This window comes from Arvicanthis niloticus, chromosome 25, assembly GCF_011762505.2.
Source record: "Arvicanthis niloticus isolate mArvNil1 chromosome 25, mArvNil1.pat.X, whole genome shotgun sequence".
NCBI classification, from domain to species: Eukaryota; Metazoa; Chordata; class Mammalia; order Rodentia; family Muridae; genus Arvicanthis; species Arvicanthis niloticus.
Genome location: NC_133433.1, coordinates 39,638,236 through 39,664,154, shown reverse-complemented (window position 1 = coordinate 39,664,154; position 25,919 = coordinate 39,638,236). Strand labels below are relative to the sequence as shown.

The window sequence follows — 25,919 nt, the reverse complement described above, 5'->3', positions numbered from 1 at the left end:
CAAGCTAAACCAGGATATAACATATGGATTTGTAAGTCTTTTAAGTTAAGATAGATGACAAAGTGTTCTATTTAATTGCCAAAGATGATGGACTGGATGTTAGGTGTATCTTATACTTTATAAATTACAAAATGATAATAAAAATAAAAAAAATAAGGATCTAATGACTAATACCTGGGCAGGAAGTGAAAGGTGGATCTTCTGGTCAGAGAGAGGGACTCTGAGAGAAGAATTAAGAGGAAGGAGATTTGCCAATGGACTCAGAGGTAGACAGATGGACCAGAGCAGAGCAGAGAGAGGTAGACCTGGCCACAAGGCAGAGCATAAGCTAGGATTAGTCAGGACAGAGTAGTCAGGAGACTGCTAAGGACAAAGCCTTAAAATATTGAAAGGATTCTGTATCATTATTTATATAGCTGGTGAATCCGTGAAAGTCTCATTATAAGTAACATTCGAGATAATGAGTGAATCTCAGAAACAGGACATAAAGTTAGAAGGCTGATGTAGAGATTATGAACTTTTCATAGTTGATTATTTGCAATTTCCACATGAAATTCAGAATTCAGCACAACTGACATAAGAGGCTATGGACACGATTAACTGTAGGAATGCAGACTTAGAGAAAGCAACTCGGTATCCTAAAGGATGGGGGGCTGAAAAATATTCTATATTATGATCTTGAGCAGAGGCAATTTATTGCCCACCCCCAGGGAAATCTGTCAATACCTAGAGACATTTTTTATTGGCATGTCTAAGGAGGTCTTTACAGACACCCACGGGGGAGAGGGTGGGAATTGATGTTGCATATCTCATTGAAAAGTCTTACACAGAAAGTAGCTATTTGGCCAAATGCAGGGAGTCCTAAGACTGGGAGCCCTGACCTAAGGGTCGATTAGAAGATGGCATGCCTGTGTTTCAGAGAGCCTCTTTCTTCATAAAAGAGTAACTTGTAGAGCTTGTATATTTAAATTTCTCTTGTAAGCACTAGAAAATAGACGAAAAAGTCAGGCATAGTGTTTTAGGCCTGCCATCTCAATACTCAGGACACCAAGTTAGGAGGATCATAAACTTTAGATTCTGTTTTTAAAAAACCCAAATAGGCGACCTGAACATGGGTCTCTACAAGAGCCACACGAACTCTGACAACTGAGCCTAACATCTCTCCAGCCTTATGTTGTGATTTTCTCCAATTTGCATCTCTACATATATAGTGTGTGCATTGTGAATTTATAATTATTACTTCGTTTTTACATTTTAAATTAAACAGGGAAAAAGAAATTAAGAAATGCAAAGCTATTGGTTTCTATGTTTTCCTGTGTAGTTACTTTTATTCTTGAATAACTTCCATTGGTCATGTTGTAGAATTCTGTCCTTAGAGGAGTTTGAAAACTTTTAAAATTAACTTATTTTCCTTGCTAATCATAGGGCTATCCCAACCACCCATTTTGTATTAGGTCAATTTTGGTATTTTATTTTTAACAGATATATTTGATCAGTATATACTCATTATACATGAGCAACAGAGGGACATTGCACACAGGTATATAATGTACTTTGAGGCTACTGCCTCCTCCATGGTACTTTATGTTTTTCAAGAAAGTGGACCATTTATTCTAAATGGCCAATTGCTATGTATAGAGGTTTCATAGTATTTCCTTATCATCCTTTGATGCCTACAAGGTCTTTGATGATAGTCTGCTTTGTTTTGTTCTTTGTTTTTGCTGCTCTTAGTTTTTGCTTGTTTGCTTGCTTAGGTTTCTGAAGCAGTCTTCACTGCAGTAGCCCAGAGACTGGCTTCAAACTCCAGATCTTCTTGCCTTAGCCTGGGTCACCATAATCAGTGATGTTTTTCTTTCGTTCTTGATGTTAATCATCTTTCTTTTCTCTTTGTGTCACTTTTGCTAGACAGTCACTGACTTCGTTTATATTTTCTAAGGATACATTTTTATTTATGTGTGTGTGAGTGTGTGTGTGTGCGTGTGTGAGTGTGTGTGTGTGTGCGTGTGTGAGTGTGTGTGTGTGTGTGTATGTGTGTGTGTGTGAGTGTGTGTGTGTGAGTGTGTGTGTGTGTGAGTGTGTGCGTGTGTGTGTGTGTGAGTGTGTGTGTGTGTGTGTGTGGTTGTTCTGTTTGCTTCATAGAGTTTTACTTATTTCTGTTTGTTTGCTTTCGACTCCTTTTAGGTTCATGATGTAGATTTTTGTTTACTTTGGGTAGTGTTCTTTTTCTCTTGGTTACTTTTAAAAATATCAGCTTCATCCTCTTGAACTTGGTAGGTGTTTCTGAGTTTGATGTATGTCTGACTTTCTGTCTCATTCTAACAAATCTTGAAGGAGAACTATTGATGGTGTTTGCAGATTTGTCCGTCTTAAATTATGTATTTTTCAGTTTCCTGGGTTGGCTAATACATATTTAAGAAATACTGTATTTCCCTATAGAACAATTTTTTTAAAATAGAGATATTGTCACTCTTTCTCTGATGATACAGTTACATTTTTATCTTATATGATGCTTTCCTTTGAATTAAGATATGGTAAATCTAGCCACACAATACTTTTTCCATTTATTTATTTATTCACTGTATATCTGATTGCAGCCCTCCTCCCAACTACTTCCAGTCCCCTCCTCATGTATCCCCTCCCCCCACGCCTTCTTCTTCTTCTATGAGAAGGGGAGGGCCCCTCTGGGTGTCACCCTACCCTGGCACATCAGGTCACTGCAGGACTAGGTGCACCCTCTCCCACTGAGGGCAGACAAGGCAGGCCAGTTAGGGGGATGAAATCCACAGGCAGGCAACAGATTCAGGGACAGCCTCTGCTCTAATAATTGGGGGATCCACATGAATACCAAGCTGCACATCTGCTACATATCACACAATACTTTTGAATAGAGATATTACTTGGCTTTAAATAGAAAGCTAGCATGGGAATTCTAAGGACTTACAATGTCTTTAATTTCAGCTTCCAGGGACTGATGAAATCTAAAGAGGCTTTGCTATATTAAGATTATTAACGTGGATTCCCTAGTTAAACTTCCTGTGTTCAAATATTTGCTGAGTTTGCTACTTGACATTTCAATGTGGCTGTCTTATGTTCTATATGCCTCATTTTCCTCCTTGTAAACTGTGATCATAATACTACCTATTAACCAGGTTATTGTGAGTAATTAATAAATCAAAATATGTGAAGGAAACCCAAATATGATGAATAAAGGAAATATACATGTATGTTCATATTCTTTTTTTGTGTTGAAAATCAAATCCTGGGCATTGCACTTGCTAGGTGAATGCCCCTTACATACAGTTTAAAACAATAGTCTAATCTTGTTTCCTTCCTCACTAATTATCAACAAAACTTTTATTGAAATTAAGAAATCTTCCGGTTCATTAAATCTTACTATCACCCCATGATCAGTCACCAGTCATTTATAAGGTCAGAACAAAACATGATTGCTTTTATTGTCTTTGAATCTGGCCATATAGCTCTAAAAGAGTTACATGTGTTTCTTATTTGAACCTGGGAGTGTAGTTTAGTGATGATCACAAATGGATATCTGAGGCCTTGTGTGTTCATCCCAAGCATGAAAGTATATGTAGATTCAACACACACACACACACACACACACACACACACACACACACACACACACACACACCAGTGCCAGCCAGGTGTTGTCCTCACTGTAGCAGTACAAGATGTATGATGTAACTCTGAGCTGTTCACTCTGGGGCATAAGGAAAAGACAAGCCAGATCCCAGGCCTTTGCTTCCTCACTGTTAGACAGAGAAGCACAGGACACCACCCAGCTCCTCATCAGATCAAATTGTTGTGCACTTTTGCATCAGATGCCTTGGTCTTAAACATGCATAGTAACATGGACTTGAGTGGATTTCTACCATTTAGAGTTAAATTTATAACTACAAATCAGGGTGGTTAGCTGGCTTTAATAATTTAGGACATAACTCAGGTGAAATAGCACTGCTGGGACAATGTGGAACCTTACTCATGTTTCACAAATGATTCCCAGTACAAATAGAATCAAGCCGGCAGACTAGAACAAAGGTAATCTATTTCACAAATTTCTAATAATGGAATATCACCTTGAACATTCGATCTGGAGAGCCATCAAAGTTGATTATGAGTGGCCTCTGCGAGAGCCTGCTCAATTGTACCAGACCCCTGCAGCTATATCTAAACCCTCAAACTCTCAGCTCAAGGTAACATTCGGGGAACATCTCAGACAGTGCTGGTAGTCAGAGACTCACACACTTAGTGCAATGAATGCTAAACTGTGACTCAGAGCGAATCTATTAGCTGTTGAATGACACTGTGCTTATTTGAATAGAAGCTCACAATGTGAGTCACCTGGCGGTGCCCTAAAAACCATCCTTCTGATTTCCATTTGGACAGTGATTCACATGATAATCGCGCTGCGACCTGACTTGACTGACACATGTCATTTCAAAATTCATGTCTGTGGAACTGGCTTGGGATTAGTCTAGAAAGTTACTCCCTGCTAAATGCCCAATATTTCTAAAAACATATAGGCCCCCTGAGACGCAAAATCAAGAGTAACATATCCATTCATCTTACATACAAGAGAGAACCATGGTCTCCTTCAAGGATATGGCACAATTCCTAGAAATATTTTCCCCAGAAAACACCCTGCTCCTTAAAATAACTTTGTAAGGGAAGACACAAGCTGTCCTATAGTTGCTCCCAGCATGTAGTTGCTGAGGTCTTCCCATGAGGGCTATCCCTTTAACCTGTCCTCCACATCTTTCTCGTAGATATGGCTCCATAGAAAGATAGACTTGAATACTTAATAGGGTTACATAGTAAGATTTTAAGAACTGGAATTTGACACCCCTAGCTAAATTCCTTTATTCAAATAGGCAAGATTTTCTCTTTAACATGGCAGTCCACAAAATCTGAAAGAATAAAAATCTCCCGTGTGATCTTAAAAGCTTTTCTAAAAAACTTTCTTCAGACAAGTATGAGATTTTTTTTGAGATTTAATCTTTTTTTATTTTTTATTGGATATTATATTTACATTTCAGATTTTATCCCCTTACCCCATTCCCACCACCACCCAGAAAGAGATTTTTAAAATGTAAGAAAAGCTTGAAAATAATTTCTAATATAAAACTTTTCAAAGATATTAATAGAATATGTAACTGAATGCACCTCCCCTCGGGGGACCTTAATTCTAAAACTAGTGTGGTCTCTGCTTGTCCTAAGACCTTTGTGGTCATGTTTTTATAATACCAAGGTCCATGACAAGAAGCCTCGTCTTTCTCAGTGTTGAAGCTATCACATACTGTCTACTTCACCCTCTCAGTTGTGAACGGGGTCACAGATCCTCAGTGTAGTTTGTCAGAGGTGTGAGGAAAGAGTCAGAATTCTAATCTTCCTTCAGCCCCTCAATGGCTGAAATCCTAACCTCTCTGAATGTTTCCTCATTTATAAAATGAAGAAGGTGGAATAAGTAATTAGGTTATAATAATCATCCTATATTGTATATGATATATAGCTATTGGAGTGAATTGTTTAGTATTCTTTAAAATGTTAGCCTGTCTATTGATATAGTAAGTCTCCAAACTTTCTTAAATAAAGAATCAAGTACCTCATTTCAGTATTTATATTGGCTGCTTTGTAAATACCATGATCTAATGTACAATTCTTTAAATGAATATTTGTTTAACAAAGGAATCTCTTTTTCTGTTTGTTTGAGACCAGGTCTCATGTAGCCTAGGCTGGCTCTGAATTTGCTATGTAAGAGAATGGCTTGAGCTTCTGATCCTCTTGTATGTTGAGATTACCTTCATGGACACTACAGGCATTTACACAGGCCTAGGGGCCAGAACCTGGGGCTGGAACCTGGGGCTTTGTGCATTTAGACAAGGGCTCTCTCAACTGAGACATACATCTAGCCCCTATAAACCCAACTCTTTAAAGCATTTATTTATTACTATTGGGGGCTTGTTTGTTTGTTTTTGGGTGTGATGTATTGGAGGGATGCCGACGACATGGTTCATGCGGAGGTCAGAGGGGTAGGTTTGTGCAGTCAGCTCTTTCCTTCCACATTTTTGTATGCTTTTGTGTGCCTGGATTTAAATCCAGCTCCTCAGGCTTGCATATTAAGTGCTTTACCTGTTGTAACATCTCACCAAACCCAACTCTTTTTAAAGAGAAAACTTCTCTTTAAATTATGTTAGATGCTTATATGCAAGTATTTCTTAATTATCCACAACGAAAGGGTCCAGTGATAGAGAAATGAACTATATTTAAATTTTGGCATTGAGGAAAAAACATTTACTGCTTCATGATTTTGACAACGAAACCCTTTTTAGTATGTAAACATACTGTTTATAGCATACGAAAACAGGCACCCTGCTCCTGATCTTTATATTCTTTTATTTATTCATTTATTTATTCATTTTGAGAAAGAATGGCAATATGAAACTTACTTGACCTCAAGGTCTATATTTTTCTTTCCTAGCCTTGGGGGAGCTCGAGCTAGTGATGCATACATGCTTGTATGTTCCTATGTATTTAGATTTTTAACTCCACTAGGCTAATGCTGCATCAATATAATAACAGTATGAACAGCTTTTTAAAAAGATTTTTAAAATTTTATGCCTATTCACGAGTGCCTGCATGTATGTGGGTACACCACAAGCGTGACAAGTGCATGCTGAGGCAAGACAAGGATATTGGATCCCCTAGAACTACAGGTTATAGGCTACAGGTTGTTTGTTGAGTGCAGCCAGCTCGGGTCCTGGGAGCTCAACTCAGGTCTGCTATAAGAGCTGTACATGCTGTAAGAAATTTTAACCCATGAGCTGTCTGTCTCTCCAGCGCTATGACTAGTATTTGTATAGCACGAGCCCAGAAATTGTGCTGTATTAACCTGCAGTGGTAACTGGCCGCCAAGGCCATCCATCCAGCCATCTGGCTGTGAAGTCTTGGAAACCCACAAGAGGGTGGCCTTCACCACAGTCTCAGGAGAGGAAGAGGGATTTCCTTTCCAGCACTCTCCGTCAGGACAGAAAACCCTTCTGCACCACCACTTTCTTCGCGCTGTGGCGCTGTTCTCCATCTAGAGGCGCAGAGGCAGCAGTTGCTCCTGCCGGAACCCCCTTGCCCGCCTTAGCTCGGGTCCAAACACGCTTTCACCCCACGTCTACCACCGGTTGTGTGTGTGTGGCTAGCTAGCTATTCTTGCCCAGGTTTTCCTTGCTGCTTATGGAATCCAGGAAGACCCTGACCCATCCCAGCCCCAGAGAGCCACCTCTCCCAGCGCCCCACCTCCAGATCCACGGAGAGGGTAGGTCGCGCGCCCGCACACCCCTCCCCAACGCCCACCTCCGGTCGCCCACTCCTTCTGTGTAAAAATCCTGCAGCACTTTGAAACATCTCACCAAACACCCACTCCAATCTTGCGCGCTGCCTCTTCCGAGGCCTCTCCCTTACCCACTCCTCTGAAGCTGTAGGTGGGAATAGCCATAAGCACCCAGATCTCCGAAAGAGCCCACCCTTGTCCCAGGGAGCTGTCTCCCTTAAAGCCCCTTGCCAGCCCAATATCCCCAAGTCTGAGGGCAGCAGCATACAAAGACCCGAGTCCCCAATGGCTCACCTCCGCGCAGCCTCTCTGCTTCCTACCCTCGCTGCAGCCTGGGCACCCCGCAAGGTTCCAATATCCCGAGAGCCCCTCCGAGTGTGGGAAATCTAACTCCCGGGCCCACCCCAGCGCCTGTCCCTTAAGTGGCTGTTCAATCTACTTAGTTGTCTGGTGCCTGCCGACCTCAGCGCTCGGGGTGCGGTCTGAGCGTCTACTGTCAGCTCAGCTCCGCCATCGGCCTGAGGTGCGCTTTTCTGGAAAGAAAGTAGTGCGTTCCGGGAGTGTCACCTCCTTCCCACCAGCGCTCAAACTGCCCGCCTCGGGTCCTCAGGCCAGGGCGCATCCTTTCCTCCGACTCAGAGAGAGCTCGGACTTTTCCACTCGCTTGGGCTTTCCCAAATGCTTGGCGTGGCTGATGTGCACTTTAGACCTAAACAACATGTTTCGTCCCTCACTGAGTCTCAGACTTGGGACCGCTTGCTTGGGAGGTTTTGATAATAACTGATCACGATGGTTCGGAGCCCTCTTTCAGACAATGATATACCCCGAACCCACAACCCACTCGCCACAACTGACTAATCCAGAGGGCGATGACCAGCCAGAGAATGCGCCACCAGGCAAGGAGAGACTGGCGTCCCAGTTCCCTAAAGCTCCTTCTACTGCCGGGTCCAGGGCTTCGGCGGAGAGTCAGAGGAAGAAGAGGAGAAGGTACTTACCAAGCCAGGGTCCGCTAGGCTAGCCGAAGGGGAAGCTCTGGCCCTCGGGCCTCCGTTGGCCGTGCGCATGCGTCCAGAGTGTGCCTTAGTTTTCTTACACTAGTAAGCGCGGTTCCTACTCCGCCCGCGCTGGCTCTCTGCCTCCCGCCCTTTCCTGCGTCTCTGGGTCTAAGCTCCGGAGCTCTTCTCTCTTCCTCCTCCTTTCCCTTCTCTGACTCCTCTCCGCCCCCGAGCTCGCTTTCCTAACGCAGGGCAATTCCCCGGCTCGCCTCCTTCTGGCGGCGACGCGCAGCACTGGGGGCACTCCTTAGTCCCTATGCGGGCGAGCGGAACCCCGATCTTGGCTCCTCTGTTCTAATCACAACGAGATAGTGGGGAGCGAGCTTTGAGGGTGCCTGCAAGGCCCTCTCTCATTATTCCCTGGCATTAGCTTGCGAGAGGTAATGGAGGGGCTATCTAAAGTGCGTGAATGAGTGCTAGGACCTTGTAGATGAAGCAATGCTGGGGGGCCAGCGTGGGGGTAAGGGAGAGGTCGAGAGAGGAGCCGGTGCTGGTGCTTTGTACTCGGGTCGCGCCTGGGAACTGCCCGCCCCTGCAGACCAATCCCCACTGTCCCTTTTGACTCTAGCGCCACTAACCTCCGTCCTCGGTACAGCCTCTCTAGAGATCTGTTCTCCCACTCTAGACAGTGGTCCTACTCAGTCCCGGCCAGCCAGAGTCGGATGGCCTCACCTGGCGACTGGGATGGCAGGGTGGAGTATAGAAAAACTTAAGCCCGGACTCCGCTCTCCGCAGTCCCTTGGCACTTTCCCTTTCTCTCCTGACTCAGAGGCGGTGGGAGGGGAAGCCCTACCCGGCTGCAGAACCTGGCGCCTAGCTCTGAGGATGCCCAGACTTCGGGTCACCGCCGCTTGCGGAGTAACCCTTGGAGTGAGCCCCTGGGGCAGCGCGCCTGAGCTGAGAGGGCTAAACTCAAGCAGCAAAGTGACCTGACACAAAAACAACATCACGTCATTTCCTCCCTCTTCCTGGGAGAGGGCAAACGAGTGGGGGCGCGAACCTGGTGACAACGCGCGGGGATGCTTGGGGAAGCTGCAGGGGTAGGCTGCAACTACAGTTGAAAAAGATCTTCGGAGGCGTCAGAGGGCTTCCTCCTGCTTGCTAGGATGGTAGAAACAGAACAAATAGCTCGGGAGAGAGTAGCTTCTAGTGCCTCCGCGAAGGTGGGAGTGTCCGAGAGCCGCAAGTGCTCTTTCCTCCAGTGTGCCCAGCGCTGTGCCAACCTTTTAGTATCCGGGTGCCAGCCCGGGGTCAGTCAGCATTAGAGGGAATGGGAAAGGCTGGGGCCTCCGGAACCCGAGGTTTGGTGGAGTCCCCAGTACTCACAGACTCCGGTGAACTCTTCCCAGTACAGGCGTCCTCTCCTCTGGGCTCCGGGTTCGGACTTGCCAGCTTCAGACGACGACCCCTCAGAGGTCGTCCTGGCAGTGCCATTGAGGCTGCAAGTAGGAAAAGAAGGCGGCGAGGCACTGGAGAGAGCCAGGCAGTGGGCCAGGAGCTTGGCTGAGGGGGAAAGTCCCAGTTTCTCAGGCGAACCGCGGGAGGGGGTCTCCGCAGAAGATACAAGAACAGTCTCGTGGGGCTGGAGAGCAGGCTAGAAAGGTGGCGAAGTAGAGTTGGCACTGTGGGCGAGTCTGGGAGCTGTGCAGGGCGGGGGGGGGGGGCGCGGGAAGGGTGTGTAGGAAGGAGAGAAACAAAACCAGCACATCTTTAGGATCTTGTCCAGTCACCTATTTGCAACCTTGCTGAAGCATTTTGAGACTTTACTTTGGGGATACTAGAGAGGGTCGGTGGAAGAAAAAAAAAAAAGCACTAGGTTAGTTTCTTCCCTACTTTAAAACATCGTTGCCCAACGCTGTGGTCTCAGAACCAGGAGCTGTTGCCAATATTCAGTACCCAGCCGCTCCATAGGAATGCAAATTTTGTGTTCCTTTCCCAGCCTAGTTCATCAGAACCTGCACATTTACACCCCCATATAATCTGTATGCACATTAAACGTGGTGGGTGTCATCGGCTATTCATTTTTTGCAAGTTTTCCTCTCCCTTTCCCTTGTCAGAATCCTCCCCGCGCTGTCCTCCAGTATGCCACTATCTACCTGAGATGGGAATAGACTTAGTTACCAGGTCCAACTGGGTAGCTGCATAAGTGAGACTTGGCTCCTTCTCAGACAGCCGCCAGACCCACCTTACGCTGGGGATGGGGGTGGGGTGGAGAGGAAGTGGGCAGCTTGGCTTTAGCATTAAGTAGAGTGGGGGAAGACAGGGTTCCTTGGGGTTTATGAGCATTCTTTCTGCAGACCTCTTTTCTGAACTCCATGTGTACATCTTCTTCTGCTTCCTGAAACGTATGCCCAGGAGACTTAACGCATGAAAGACGATGAAAGTAAACATGGCTTTTTTGGGGGAGGGGGGAAGGTAAAAAGATATCATTCTTGGGCATGTTTAGTGTAGTTGTCAGGAGCACAGGGTCCTAGAAACAGCCTTCCCACTAACAACCTCCAACTGTGGGGATGACACTTTAATTTTCGAGTTTATCTACTTTTGTTAAAAATGAAAGATGGAAGTTAGTCTTGAAAAAGAATCTTTGGCCTGGAGTGATGGCACATGTCTTTGATCCCAGCACTTGGGCAGGCAGAGAGCCCTGTGAGTTCAAGGCCATCTTGGTTTACATAGGAAGTTCCAGGACAGCCAGGACTATGTAGAAAGCACAGATAGACCTTGTACACACACACACACACACACACACACACACACACACACACACACACCCTGACACCACCACCACTCAAAACTTTAAAGTTTAACTATTCTTGTCTTAGTGAGAGAATTAATATGCAAGGTAAGGCTAGGAATGTAGCCTGTTTGAGAGAGTGCTTCCCTCCCCTCATATGCTGGAAGCCCTAGGTTCCTAGGAAATTGCCCATATGACAGGAATCTCACACTGAAGAGGAATTGCAGCACCGGGTGGTGGAGATAAGGCCATCTTTGACTTAATGAATTTGAGGTCAGCATAAGCTACATAGGAACCTGAGAACCTGTCTCAGATAAGAAGAGGAGGAGATGGAGGTGGTAATGGTGGTAGTGATGGAGGAGGAGGTGGAGGAGGTGGAGGAGGAGGTAGGGTTGACAAAAGAAATTTCTTATTTTTTGTTGTTTTTAATTTTTTGTTTGTTTTGTTGTTGCTGCCGTTGAGACAATGCCTTGCTGAGTAGCCCAGGCTAATCTTAAGATTTCCGTTCTCTGGTCTCAACGTACTGAGTATTTACAGGTATGTGTCACCCTGCACCTTAGTGCTTTGAAGACCTTGGCTTCCATCTTTTAGCCTGTCTTTGCTTCTTGGGCACTTATATTTAGTGTAGTTACAAACCGGAACCTGACTCTGCCAATACAAACACTCCCTCAAACAAAACACAAAAACATTTCAATCTGTCTGTGAATAAAAGAGGAGTGCTTGCCAAGAAAAATGAAGGAGAAGGCGGGAAGCAGAGAATAAAAGTGACAGTGTCTCGGGGATCCGGTGGGGAGATCACCAGGGAGAGCTGGGCTCGGGTCCCAAAGGGGCGAGGCGCGGGTACTCTCCAGGGTCCTGACGGAGGGAGCGGCCGCGGGCGCTCCTGGGCCTGGCTAGGTTCCCGGACTTGGTAGTCACTCGGCCTGTTTTCTTTCGGCAATGGAAACCTTGTGGGAAGGGATTGTCGCGGAGGGGGGTGGGGGGGGAAGGGAAACCTAGCAACCCATTCTCATTCATGAGGCCTTTTCTGGGAAGCAGCCGAGCTCTGGCTGATTTTGTCACTATCGTTTGTATGCAAGGGAGAGAGCTGATCTGGGTTTGCATTTCCGCGTAAGTACACACTGTGTTGCTTTCCTTCAATACCGTTTTTTTTTTTTTGGGGGGGGGGGGGATAGGGTCAATTTTTGTTCTCCAGGTTCACAGGCCCTCGCCCCTGCCTTTGCCACAGTACACTTAGTATAGCAGATGGAGCTGTGGGTTTCTGCCAACAGCTCACTTGTGGAGGGAAAAGGTACCATTTGGAAAACTCAGAACTGCCACCTCACCCAGAGACCTCCCCTTGCCCTGGGAGAGGGCAGTGGTAGCCCTCCAGCGCTCTCTCTCTATCTCTCTCTCTCTCTCTCTCTCTCTCTCTCTCTTTGTGTGTGTGTGTGTGTGTGTGTGTGTGTGTGTGTGTGTGTGTGGGCGCGCGCGCGCGCGCGTGTGTGTGTTGAGGGAGGAGCATTCAACGCATGCCAACACACTTGGCTGCACTGAAGAGCCGGACCTGGGCGGTTCTTATGAGTTCAGTTACCCGGACCACGGGTCTGGGCCACACCTGGTCCTGGCTTTTGAGCCCCAGGTGCGGAGTAGCCACACAGGAGGCGGTCCCAGAACCCGCTGCCAACCTGTGCAGGACGCCAGTAACTCAGTGAGGCTAAGAACTTAAAACTGGCTCCTTTCCTGCGACCTACACCCGGACAGTGCCCAGCCTCAGCCATTGCTACTCGCCCACACACGGGGAGAAAAACGCTGACAGCGTCCTGCACACTTCTGAGACTCAAGAGTTTGGACCGCATCCAAGGAGCCTGAAGAAGCTTAGGGCATTTTGTAGATCCCCGCCTTTGATACCATCAACGCTGTTGTGTGAAAACTCAAACCTTCCTTCCCCCCCCCCGCCCCGCCCCTATTCCCAGACAGTCTTCCCAGTCTCTCTCAAGCCTCTTCTTTGGGTATGCTTCATTAGGCATTTTGCTCCGGTTCTCTGCTTCAACACAGAGACTCTTTTGAGGGAGCTGTGAAGTGTTCAGGAAAAAAAAAAAAGTCCTAACAGATGACAGAAACAAAGTTTATACTCATTTACTCATGTGGAGACACGCACCATTTAGGTTCCCTAGACAGTTCTGGTCCTTGTCCTGGAAGCCTAGGTGGGGACCCCAGGCGTAAGACTGGTGCGATGGTAACGATCTATACGCCCCAATAGAAAGGACAGAGAAAGCCACAAAATTCGATCTAAGAAAAGTTATCTCAGAAAAGAGCGTCAGCTATCTGGCCCCAACTATGTACTCCTCTGCTCTGCAGAGGCCCGCCTTTCCCACTCCGTCTGCCCTTCCAGACAGATACTGTCAGTCTGAGGTGTTGGTAACATTAGTCACCTCATCATGCAATCCCTACTCCTGGAAGTCTTTAGGGATCAAACGACTTAGGTCAGCACTATGCTGATTGAATATCGACCTCCCTAATTAATCATATTTGTCTGTTGAAGACAATCAAAATGACTTTCTGCACAGTAGAAAGAAAAGACACACTCAAATCAACTAAACAATACAACCCTGCTTCCCAGGCAAACTGAGATTCTTCATTTGCATTTACACAGTAGCACTTCGCCAACTGTCCTTGGTGAATTAAACCACCCCTTTCCCTAAACAGCCTAAGTACCTGTAGAGTTAAGACAGATTCGGTTTAATTTTACGAACTGATCTGTTTTCTCTGAAACCTTATGTTTTAAAAATGCTATTTTGTTGTGGCTTAGCTACATTGCATTTTCAAATGTTCTGCGATTGAAAACGTCAGCACCGTTCTTTTTCTAGGACCCAAGGATCCAATAGACAGCAGTCGAGAAGTAGAAAGGTAGATTTTTGCCTGCGGTGATATAAATTGGGCAGACGGGGAGGTGATATCTGAAGTAGAACATGGCTAATAGAGCCACAGAGTATTATTAACGCAAGTGCCGTCCAACTGTTAATAACATGCTTCTGTTTGCATTAACTGAAAGTATTCTCGTTCTGGAAGCACAGTGATTTGAAGCAATATTTTTACAGCTCATAATTAGTTCTGACTAATTATTTAATGACTTTTAACATGTACTATGCCCATGACCTGTGTGGAGAAGTTGTAGAGACACTGTACAATGGAAGTGATCATGATGAGCCAGGAGGGGCCCAGGACAGAATTGAGTTGGGCAGAACTGAGCTACTTAGGAGCCACTTAAGTTGGGACAAACACCACTCAAAGCTCCTCCTTCCTGGTTCTGTCAGAGATGGCCAGACCCATCTGTATCATGAATTATCAAGCAAAGGGCTCAGGAATGAAAGTTTGAGTATTCGTCATCTCTACCATGGTTTGAATGTGTTCTGTGTAGGACCTTTAGAAAGTGATTTGTTCATGTAGGTTCTACTACCTCTATATTGGCTGAGTTACAAAACCGAGTTCTCTTTAGGTTACTTGCTCTATCTTGTCATGTGATACCCTCCAGTTATGATGCATCAGGGAAGCTCTTAATACATGCAGTGCAAATGCTGGAACTTTGCTTCTGGACTTTTCAGTTGCCAAAAAGTCTATTCTTTATTTTGTTATGGAAATCAAAATAGAGTAAGACAAGATCCCGAAGTAAGCCCCTGATCCCTACCGTCTTCTCCTTTGCAGTCTTTATCAGATTAGTAAATGTCAACCTGGTTATTAGTTTTTGAAACAGAGTTGAAATTTATTTAAAGAAGCATTTTTGACAGACTTAACACAGTTGTTACTGGAATAAGAGGCTCTTTATCTGGGAAAGAGTAAGTCAGTCCCAAGAGCACTGGTGTGGGTTTCTCAAGGAAGAGTCTCCACAACTTGATTATTTTATTCAACTTTCAGTTCCTTCCTCTATATCCCTCTACTAGATGCTGGAAACTGAACACAAGGCATATGTTGATGCTACACAAGTACCCCATCATTTAACCTTACCCTGTCCCCTGGTTGTTGCTTTTTTTTTTTTTTTTTTTAAACTCACTGTCTAATAACTCCTTGTTTTCACAGATCACAGCTGACTTGACCCTTTCCAGTTTATATCTGAAACTTGAACTGAGCACCTCAGGGTATGACCTTGTTTAGAAGCAGAGTTGTTGCAGATTTTGTTAGTCAAGGTGAGGTCATGCCAGAGAAAGATGGCCTTTCTGCTGTGGTTTCTTTATGGGAGAATGTGGACCTACCTTTGCACATGGGAAGAATGTTGTGTAGGCACGAAGACAGAGGTCAGGATGTTCTGTGTATAGTCCAAGCAAAGCCAAAGATTCTCAGCAAAACACTAGAGCTCAGAAGAGGCCTAGGACAGGTTCTCCCTCAATAGGAATTTGGCCTCCAGATTGCAACACAGAAACCCTGACTGTGTTTGTAGCCTGCCTGTCCTGTCCTGCAGATTGCAGAATTAAGACTGCAGAATCAGTTCTTACTTGAATTTTGCAATCTGTTGTCTTGTTTCCCAGACTTTAGATTTGTCAGTGTTCTCAACTTTCTGAAGTTAAAGTAGAAATTTCCATCACACACACACACACACACACACACACACACACACACACTCCTCATATACATTCACATGTAAATGTTTAAGTACTTGTAAAAAAATTAGTAAGAACCTTGTCTTGTGTTTATTGCTATCTTGATACTTGATAAAGGGACCAATAAATAGTTAGTGATCAAATTAGCTACAAATAAATAAAAATTATTCAGCCAGAGAGGACACAAGATTGTTACATATGCTACCATATAGATGAATGTTGAACATTCTATGCTAAGTGAAAGAAACCAGATATAGGAAGACAAATATTGCAAGAATCCACTTGTATGAGGTACCAAGATTAGGCAAATTGAGAGAGACAGAAAGTAGAACAGAGGTTCCTAGCAACTGGAGAGATGGGAGAATGAAGCTAGTGTTGGATGGTCATAGAATTTCTGTCTGGAAAGAAAAAAGATCTAGGAGTAGATAGTAGTAATGCATGCAAAACATAATAAATGAACCCAATGCCACTGAATCACACAGCTGAATGGCTACTATTGTGAATTGTGTGTTGTTTCTATTTCATCGCAATGAACAAAATTAGCTCTAAACTGCAAGGGGATGGAGGTAAAGCACAATAGCAGAACATTTCCTAGGATGTGCAAAGAAGGGGATAAAATCGGAAATGTAAATATAATATCCAATAAAAGTAAATAAAAAAAAAGAAAATACAAAGAAGCAAGGGAACAAACACACTCTTGCAGGTATCAGCTTCGTGTCCACTGAGGACAAAGGAAGTGCACAGCAAGATGGCGGCTCCTTCTCTCACCGAGTTTTCACTTGGATTCTCTCACTTTTGTGGAAGCTGTTCTCATTCAGAGTGTTTGTAAGAAACACACTGCCTAGCATACATTCCCTCCTAGTATTCACTTACTTACTGGGTAAGAAGGGTAGAAGTGTGTTTGTTTCATGCTACTACACTTTTACTACATTTATTTTTAAAATGTCAAGGTGTGATGGTTTGAATAAGAATGGCCCCTCATAGGTTCATATATTTGAATGCTTAGGGAGTGGCACTATTTTGAAAGGATTAGGAGATGTGGCCTTGTTGGAGGAAGTGTGTCACTAGGAGTGGGATTTGAGGTTTCCAAAAGCTTCAGCCAGTCTCTCTCTCTCTCTCTCTCTCTCTCTCTCTCTCTCTCTCTCTCTCTCTCTCTCTCTTTCTTGCCTGTGGATCTAAATATACCACCCTCATCTTCTTCAGCACCATATCTGTCTGTGTATCACCATGCTTCCCACCATACTGATACTGAACTAAACCTCTGAAGTGTAAACAAGTCCCAATTAAATGCTTTTGTTTATAAGAGTTGCCATTGTCATAGTGTCTCTTCACAGCAATAGAACACTTACTAAGACAGAAATTGGCACCAGGAAGTGCAATATTGCTGTGACAGACCTGCCCATACTGTATTTTGACAGGATGTGCACTTTAGGACTCTGGATTAAGCAAGTACTTGAATGAATTAAGGCGGGCTTAATGGGCCATACTATTAGGAGCATGGGACACAATGCTGTTGAAATGAATGTAAATTATGAAAGTTTTGTCCAAGAGGTTTTAGAGGAGAAAATTTGTAAGTGGCCTAGAGACTTTATTTGATATTTTGGTGAAGAATGTGGCTGCTTTCTGCCTTGGTGGAAGAATTCTGCCTGAGGCTAAGTTGAAGTGTTTTAGATTAATGGCACTGGCAGAAGAGATTTTCAAACTGTCTAGTATCGACTCTGTCATTTGGTTATTAGTAATCACTCTTACACAGATCTATGAAGAAAAGGAGCAGTCTGAGCAAGGAAAAACACAAAATGTACAGGTTGAAGATAATATAATAGTGACTTTGTAAAACAAATTAGGAAATATTACATAATTTTCTTTTTTGTGAAATAATTTGAAGAGTATTGGTTTAGTTCTTCTTTGAAGATATTTAGAATTCTGCACTGAACTCACCTGACCCTGAGATTTTTATGGTTGGGAAAATTTAAATTACCATTCTATTTGAGTAAAGGTTATGCATCTATTTAAAGTTTTTATTCCATCATGACATAACTTGTTAGGAGAATATATATATATATATATATATATATATATATATATATATATAATATTCTACTATATATAATATAATATATTATATATAATATAATAATTATAATATTATTATATAATATATTATATTATATAAATATGTAATATATAATTATATATATATATATATATATATATATATATATATATATATGTTTCTTTTAGGCTTTCCTATTTTGTGGAATACAGATTTTTTGTAGTATATCATCCATTCCCTCTCCTGGACCTTTCTCAGTCTTCCCCCTTCCTCTTTCTCTGGGCTAGCTCTTAGTTGTTCTTCAAGGCTCAGCTTAGGTTATTTCCTTCAGTGAAGTGCTCCTCAACTGGTTAGCTGTCTGCTGGGCTTTCTCTCATCACAGCATTTACTGCTTTGTGTTTGATCTCTGTAAGCTCTGACAGGGCCAGGATTTTGCCTAATTAAGCCTCTTGCCTTAAAAACTTAAATAACAGCAGCACAAATTATGTATGAATTGAATGTTCATTAACTGAACTCAGAGATGATACCGTATGGAGTTGATAAGTGTTGGTCAGAATAATGAACAGATGAGGCTCCATTATGCTAAAAAATGTTTGATACTTCTATGTGCTGTGTGTATGCATTCAATACCCTCCACAGTTACTTCTCTACCTTATTTTTCAGACAGAGTTTCTCACTGAATCTGGAATTTATCATTTGGCTATATTGACTGGCCAGTGAGTCCTAGGGATTCTCCTATCCCCACTTCCTCAGTTCTGTGATTACACTAATGGTCCAAGAGGGCCTAGTTTGTCTTTTCTTTACATGGGAGATGGGATGCAAGCTCAGGTTTTTATGTTTGTATAGCAGGTACTTCACAAATTGAGCCATCTTATTAGACCTCTGTTTGAATACTCACACACACACACACACGCACACACACACAGACATGAGACAGAGAGTCAGAGACAGACAGATAGACAGACAATGAGAAGGGAAAGGTCAAAAGTGAAGAGCTTATTTAGAATTAGAGCATTTGAATCAGTCTCACCACACAGCCCAGACTGGAGTCATAATCTCTGTCCTCTGCCTCAGCACCAAGAGTACTTGGATTATAGGCATCCCCATCATGTCTGTAATTTTAAAAAAGCGTTTTAAAGTATTTTTTTTTAATTTTTCTCAATTGCATTATATCAGAGATTTGAATGGATAGCACAGTCATGGTTGCTGTCACATTTGCACAAGCAGCCCTCACAAGTCAAAAGCTTATCATGATGGGTATTCACAAAAGTCCTGATGCCAACAGGAACACCTCTGTGTCCCCATGGCTCAGGCCAGATCTCCCCTCTTAGTTCAGTGGATCCAGAAAATCAACAAACAAGATGGCAAGGACAAGGGAAGACATTGTCTAAAAAGTGGGCAATTTGCAGCAGGGCTCAGAAAGATTTTCTGGGCTTTGTAGCTTTTCCAGTAGTTTTTAATGAAGTGAGCTTTGTGGCCATGCGGAGGCTCGCTATTTTCTGGTTTTCTTCCTCTTCTGGCCTGACTGCTAGAAAAATTTGTAATCAGTCCTTGATTTCTTTGAGTTGGATGTGACTGAATTGGACTGCTTTGCTTAGCATTTTGAAAGGATTGTTTTTCTTGGTGAAGTTGGAGACTACACTGTTTTGAAATGACACATCTTGAGAGCCACTCAGGATTCATAACTTACATCAACTTCTTCTAGGGCACATGGGTGTCCAAGAGAAGATTTTTTATGATGGTGATGAAGCAGGGAAACTTTTTTTTTTTTTTACCTATTAGTATATTGCTCAGTCAACATTGATTGGGTTCCTACTATGTGCTTACTAAGCATGAGAGCCACAAAGCACACACATCAGCTCCCATGAGTCCCTGGGAATTCATGGGAACCTGGACATATAGGTGTAGGTTCTTTACAAACATTAAAATATCCCATTGGAAGAGCCTCCATCTTTAAAGATTACTATGTTGTTTTCTCTCCAATGCTGGCGATTTAATCCAGGGCCATGGACATGCTAGGCAAGCATTGTGCAACCCAGCCACACCCCAACTCTAACATTTTGACATACTTACTTCATTTGATTCTTTCTCAAAACAACATATTAAAATTTACATGTGGGTGTTCTTATTGCCTTAACTTTATAGATGATAAAACCAAGACTCAGGGAATTGAACCCCATCTAGACCTGAATATAAAATCCAGTCTTTGCACTTTCAAAGATTACTCTCTCCATGTAGCCTTACTTCTTTGCTGCAGTTTGTATCAAGAGGATGCTTATTATACAACTTTTTAGGCAATTAATAAAAAGGTGTTCTCAAGTAATCAGACTTTAGTGAGTGACTACGGAGTTTGGGGCTTTACTAGCTCATGAGTTTCCACGAGGTGTTGCCATTTGCTATTCCACCCCACCCCACCCCCTTAACTTTAGAAAAGGACTGAAGTGGCTCTGGCTCCTGGAAGCCATTATTTCACTGGCATGATGCTCGGAGCTGTGTGCCAAAAAGCAGCAACTGAGGTTGGATCTTGATTTGAGGAGAAGGAATTTGAAAATACAGTGTGGTCTCTGCCCCACTTCCAATTTCCTAACATCCCAAAGCACTCATTTTTAAATTTTTCTTATGACTTCATAAATGTGACAGCTCATTTCTGAGGGATGAGCCAGGCAAAGTTGTAACTTGGCTTCTGGCTAAGGCTGCTTAGAAAAACGAGCATCTTGCAAAGTGGAGGGAGGCCACAGGATCAGCAGGCTTCCTCTTTTGAAAGAGAGAGTGGCAGATATTATCAATAACATGTGAAGACTATGAAGTTGTATAGAATAGTTAAGAAAAATATGGCCAGTGAAGTAAGATATTGTTGGAGTGAAATGATCATGTATTTGATACCAACTTCATACTTTTTCTGGAAGGTGAGTTGAGATTTGAGTAGAATGGAGTAGGGTTCTGAAGAAGGGCTGGAAATAGCTCCATGTTGCTCTATATGTAGCTGTGTGTTTATGTATTATAAGAGAACAAAAAAAAGCATACACAAAAACCCCATAACCCATCCATGTACTATAAGGTAAGAAATGCATGGTCTATCTCTAGACCTTAGTTGGGAGAGCACCCATCCATACATTCTTTGCCGAATACAGGGTAGACAAGACATGGATCTTTCTTTTGGTTATGATTATAAAGCTTATGAACAATAGAATCAAAATACAAGATAGCAAATATCCAAGTCAGGACTTAGTATGATGTGAGCAAGACAATTTTAAGGATCTCAAACTGTACAGAAATGGGAAAGAATAATTGAGCTGGGACTAGTAACTACTTCCCTTTGGTCCAGCTTTTCTCTCCCGGGAATCTGAGCTGAGAATATGAAGATGAAGAAGTTGGAGCTTTTTTGGTGTCTTTTGAGCACTGTCCACATAAGTCATAAATTCAGGACTTTTGTAGCTTTGTTCACCATTTTTATCTCCTAGTCATATGAACATTTTTTTTTGAGACAAAGATTCATTCTGTAGTCCTCACTGGCCTAAAAATTGTTATATAGACCAGAGTGGCCATAAAAACCCAGCGATCCACTTGCCTCTGCCTCCCAGGTGGCAGAATTGAAGGTATGCCCCACCTTGCCATGCCATTCATATGCATTTTAAATAAGTAACTAAAATATGTCCATATGATACATGTATGATTTTAGTTTATTTGCAGTTTTATTTTGAATAAATATCTTTAGATAGGTCTGTCACTTGAAAATGAAGCCTGAAAATCTTTATTGTTGCAAATTCAAAACTCATATAAGCAAATGTATTTTTATGGAAAAAACATGGTTTGCTACATAAGCCATGCCAAATTAAACCAATGATTTTGCCTATGATTTAGGTTCCATTATGTATATAATTTGACACCATATTTGCTTCACCTTAACAAAATTGCTCTTCTAGCTATTTTAATAAATAAAATAGCTAGCGCAAAGATTTAACATCTGGTTGGTTGTCAGTAAAGGTGACATCTTTTTGTGATCCATGATAAAACCACTTAGTAACTGTTAGGAGACATGAAGGTCGTTATTTGCGTTCGCTTTAAACTGCTCTCCGTTTCATTTACTGCTGCAAAGGCACTGACTGGTGGTGTATTAGATACCTCACCAATTCAAAGAATTGTCTACAGAGCTGTGGGGGTATAGAAAGAGATATAACAAAAATTTTTTTATGACAAACTGAAGTATTATTTGATTTTATTTTTTAAGTTTGTTTCATCCTTAGATCTCTGTTTTCTATTTTTATTTTAAATTGAAATAGAGCATTTTATGTAATGATGAGGTGTTTTGATACATAAATGCATGTTAAATAGTTAAATTATCAAGCGTATTACCATGCTTCATCTTACCTACGTATGGTTTATTGTGGGTAGAGAATCTTTAAAACTCTTTAATATCTTTGAAACAATCAATTTGTGATTATTAGCCATAGTCATCTACTGTGCAATAAGACAAAACTCATTTCCCTTGCCTAACTTGTATGTTTAAACTTTTTCCCTTGTTTAACTTTTATGTATTAAAGTGCCTTTTTGTCAAAACTTTTTCTCTTTCCTAAATTTATTTGTTTGTCAGGTTTGTCCTGGGTTCTGTGAACTAGAAGCTGAATAACTGAAGGCCATGTTTTTCCTCAATCCTTTGTTTTTGCTTCCCATGTGAAGAAAACCAGGTAAACATGGTTGCAGACTTCTTGAGACCCTGGGTCTGCAGCCTATTGAACACATCCACCTCTGCCTCAATTGGAAAGACCTTACAGTAAGTCCTGGATTACTTGACCCTATGCAGGCTACATCTGGCAGACAGAATCTGACAAAACTGGAAATGTGCCCTTTCCAAATGGGTTCAAGAATGTCAGAAGAGTTAAATCAATTGCTATGAAGTTTTTTTCCAGAAGACTTTTAGAAAGAAAAGACAAAAACTTGTGCTTAGTTAACTCACCCTTTCTCCAGGAGAAGTAAAATGTAGTATTAATCCATTAAGAATGTTAACCTTTTTATTATCATAGAGCATGGAAGATGAACACCCAATGTGTCCTTTCTTGTCAACACATTTTAACAATGTTAATGTTAAGATGCTTAATAGAAGAGACTCTGACAAACATTAAAAAAATACCTCATGTGTATCTAAAAGAGCGTTTTCACGTATCTGCCAGTGATGTAACATAGTAGGACAATCAGCAGTCAATTGTATATCTCACAGCACAGCTTCATTGGTATGGATATGTACATATGTACATATCACTTGATGCTCCCTGCTTCTACATGTTCCCATCACTTACCATTTGGCACTTCATCTTGAAGTGTGCCTTCTAAGAGAACTATTTAGAGATGCTAGACAATGGAACGGTAACAAGATTTATTTTTAATAAAGCACTTCTGTTTCATGTGAAAAAAAAAGAACATGTTAACTACCAGTGAGTTCCTGGATGTCACAAGGGCAATTGCTTTCTTGCTAAGATATTTTTTCCTGTTTTTCTTTCTTCAATATTTTCCCTACACAAAGCACTATGGTTTTAGTAAAAAAAATCTATTTTTCTCCACTCACTGCTTAAAGTCTCAAAATAAGTGTTTTATCAATCAGCTGTTCAAAGAATCACACATTGCTGTAAGACAGACCGCAGTCCTGGAAAGGCATTGGTACTGGAGTGCGGAGAAAACATGTTAAAGAAACAGTTCTCCTGTCACATCTCTGACATTTGTTACTGGGAAAGAATACAGTCACAATAGACATTGATATTAGATACTGAAGTCTCGCTAGAATAGCTGTAATAATGTCTCTCTCATGTCTCCTACCTTGGAAGACTGATGACGCAGGATATATCTGCCCTTGTACCCCTTTTATATATTTTGTCATGAGAGGAAACAAAAGTACTAATGAAGAAAAAAATTTGATAGAGATCACAATATAAGGAAGTATGTCTATACACTGGAGGAATATTCATTTTGTAGTAAGGCAGTCACGTTAGAATATTTGTAATTAATTTGTGGAGAAAGATTCATTAACAGTGCTGTGTTCCATATGTAGTAGATGTGCAGCTTGGTCTTTATGCAGGTCCTCCATCAGCAGGACTATGGGCTGTTCCTGAATCTGTTGCCTGCCTGCCTGCCTGCCTGCCTGCCTGCCTGCCTGCTTGCCTATGGATCTCATTCTCCCGAGTTGTCTTGTCAGGGCTCAGTAGAAGAAAAAATATAAGATCACACTTCACTTTTCTTCTTTTGTGAAAGGGTTTTGAATTTGTTATGTAGTGTTAATCTCCTCAGGTAAGAATAAGACTACTACCTCAATTTTGAGCCAAATTTGAAGCAAGCTTTAATTAGATACTGGTAGGATGATAAACTCTAGATGGGTTTATTCCTGGGTTTCCAGAAAATGGCCACAGGTCACATTTTGCAGAAGCTTAAAAAGGAAACCCCATAAGGCCATGCATTTCTCATCAGGTCCAAAAAGGAACAAGCATACATCCTGATGTAGTTCCTACCTATGTACCTCCTGCCCACACACCCCATACCATTGTGTTAGAAAAACTTGTATAGGAGAATAAAACCATGGTTATTATATCCCATAAAACAATAGCCTCCAGCATTTCAGGAAGTATGTGCCTTTGGGCATGGGGCTTATAGGTTACAGATATTTTTGCTTCATGGATCTCTTAGGCACAGTAATTAAAACTTGAAACATAACTTTGACTCTCACAGTAGCTAAGACTGGTCTTGAACTCCTGCCTCCAGCTCGACCAAGTGCTGGCTTCACAGTTGTCTAATATTTTTCTCTGAGGCTCTAAGATCTTGCCAGTTGGCCAGGCATGGTACCCCATACCTTTGATTATAGTACTCAGGAGGCAGAAATAGATATTTAATGAGTTCAAGGGTACTCTGGGCTACACAGTAAGACCCTTTTCAAAAAGAAGAAGAGGAGAAGGAGGAAAAGGAGAAAGAGAAGAAGGATAAGCAGGAGGAAGAAGAGAAGAAGGAGAAGGAGGAAGAAGAGGAGGAGGAGGAGGAGGAAAAAAGAAAAAAGCAAAGAAAAGAGAAAAGAAAAGGACCGTGAAAATTCTGAAGGAAATCTCTTTAATATTCTGGAAGAAGTGCCTATGATATGTCACAGTGTCTAAGACTGGCTGCTTTTTCAGAGGTCTCTAATTCAATTCCCAGTAACCACATGAAGGCTCACAAACCATCCATAAGAGGATCTGGCCCGCAGATCTGCAGCAGATCACCGATACACTATGTAAATTTAAAAAGATTCTGGAAGAAAAATGTCTTAGGAAATACCTGAAATTTACCCTCCTTGTTCAGCTGTCTGAAAGTCCTGCAGTAATCTGGAGGGGGGGGTCCAGGTTTTATGAGCTGTCACTTATGCCGGAGTGGACTTTTGCTGCTGTTGCTGTGTTTGAGTTATCTCTGCTTTTGTAATAATTCTGTAAGTAGCCCCAGTAAACTCATTGGTCCATTAGATTGGATTTTGGTGATATCATGACTTTGTTCTGTTTCTTATCTGTGATGAGTAGATATTGGTCTTGCATTTCTCCAGGAATAGTGTCATATAACAGGTATACAGCTTTTTTTCTTTTATATGTGCTGAATATGTTTGCGCTGTGTATGTATATATGTGATGAATGTGATGAGTGAGTGGGTACCTGTGAGGTGGAGGCCAGAGGAGGATATCGATTACTGTCTATTTCGTTCCCTTGAGACAGGTCTATCACTCATCTATTTCAGCTAGGCTGTCTAGCCAGTGAGTTCCTAGAATTTGCCTATCTTTACCATCTAATGATGACATCACAGGCACATGGAAACATGTTCCACTTTTGTGTATATGCTAGGGGTTCAAATGCAAGGCCTCGTGCTTCCATATCAAGTTCTTTTACTCAATGAGCCATCTTTTCAGCCACAGTCTATTTTCTGAGTTGCTTTTGGCAACTATTAGTTTAGCACAGAGATTGTCAGGAAACCCAGATTCGTGTCACCGCTCACCTGATTTGCAACATCCTATATGTAGCCAGCAGTATTTCCAAACTTGTTTTTACATCTGAACCTGGTCTGACAGCTTCAATCTACTGAAGTAACGAAGCTGGGCAAGGATCCAAATGAAAGGAACAACCAGAAGTGCTATGATAATAGATGTGAGCAATTAGCGTGCCAGCAACAT

The 25,919-nt window shown here is 42.3% G+C and overlaps 1 protein-coding gene and 1 long non-coding RNA gene across 5 annotated transcripts in view; one reads left to right on the top strand and one right to left on the bottom strand.

Annotated features, from left to right (window-relative positions):
- Rgs20 (regulator of G protein signaling 20) overlaps positions 1–25,919 on the bottom strand; it is a 104,894-nt gene that overhangs the window by 73,546 nt on the left and 5,429 nt on the right. The window contains exon 2 of one of the 4 annotated variants that reach the window (XM_076924431.1): positions 9,724–10,038. The exons of 1 other annotated variant lie outside the window; for it this stretch is intronic. In XM_076924431.1, coding sequence (XP_076780546.1) covers positions 9,724–10,038 — 315 coding nt within the window. Of the gene's footprint in view, positions 1–8,337; positions 9,361–9,723; positions 10,039–25,919 lie in introns of those variants that run through there. 2 more of the 4 variants (XM_076924433.1, XM_076924434.1) reach the window with 2 other exon arrangements.
- On the top strand, positions 12,132–25,230 carry LOC143438655 (uncharacterized). Its single transcript, XR_013107367.1, has 3 exons — positions 12,132–12,238; positions 15,185–15,291; positions 22,347–25,230. It is a non-coding gene; the product is annotated as an uncharacterized LOC143438655 (long non-coding RNA).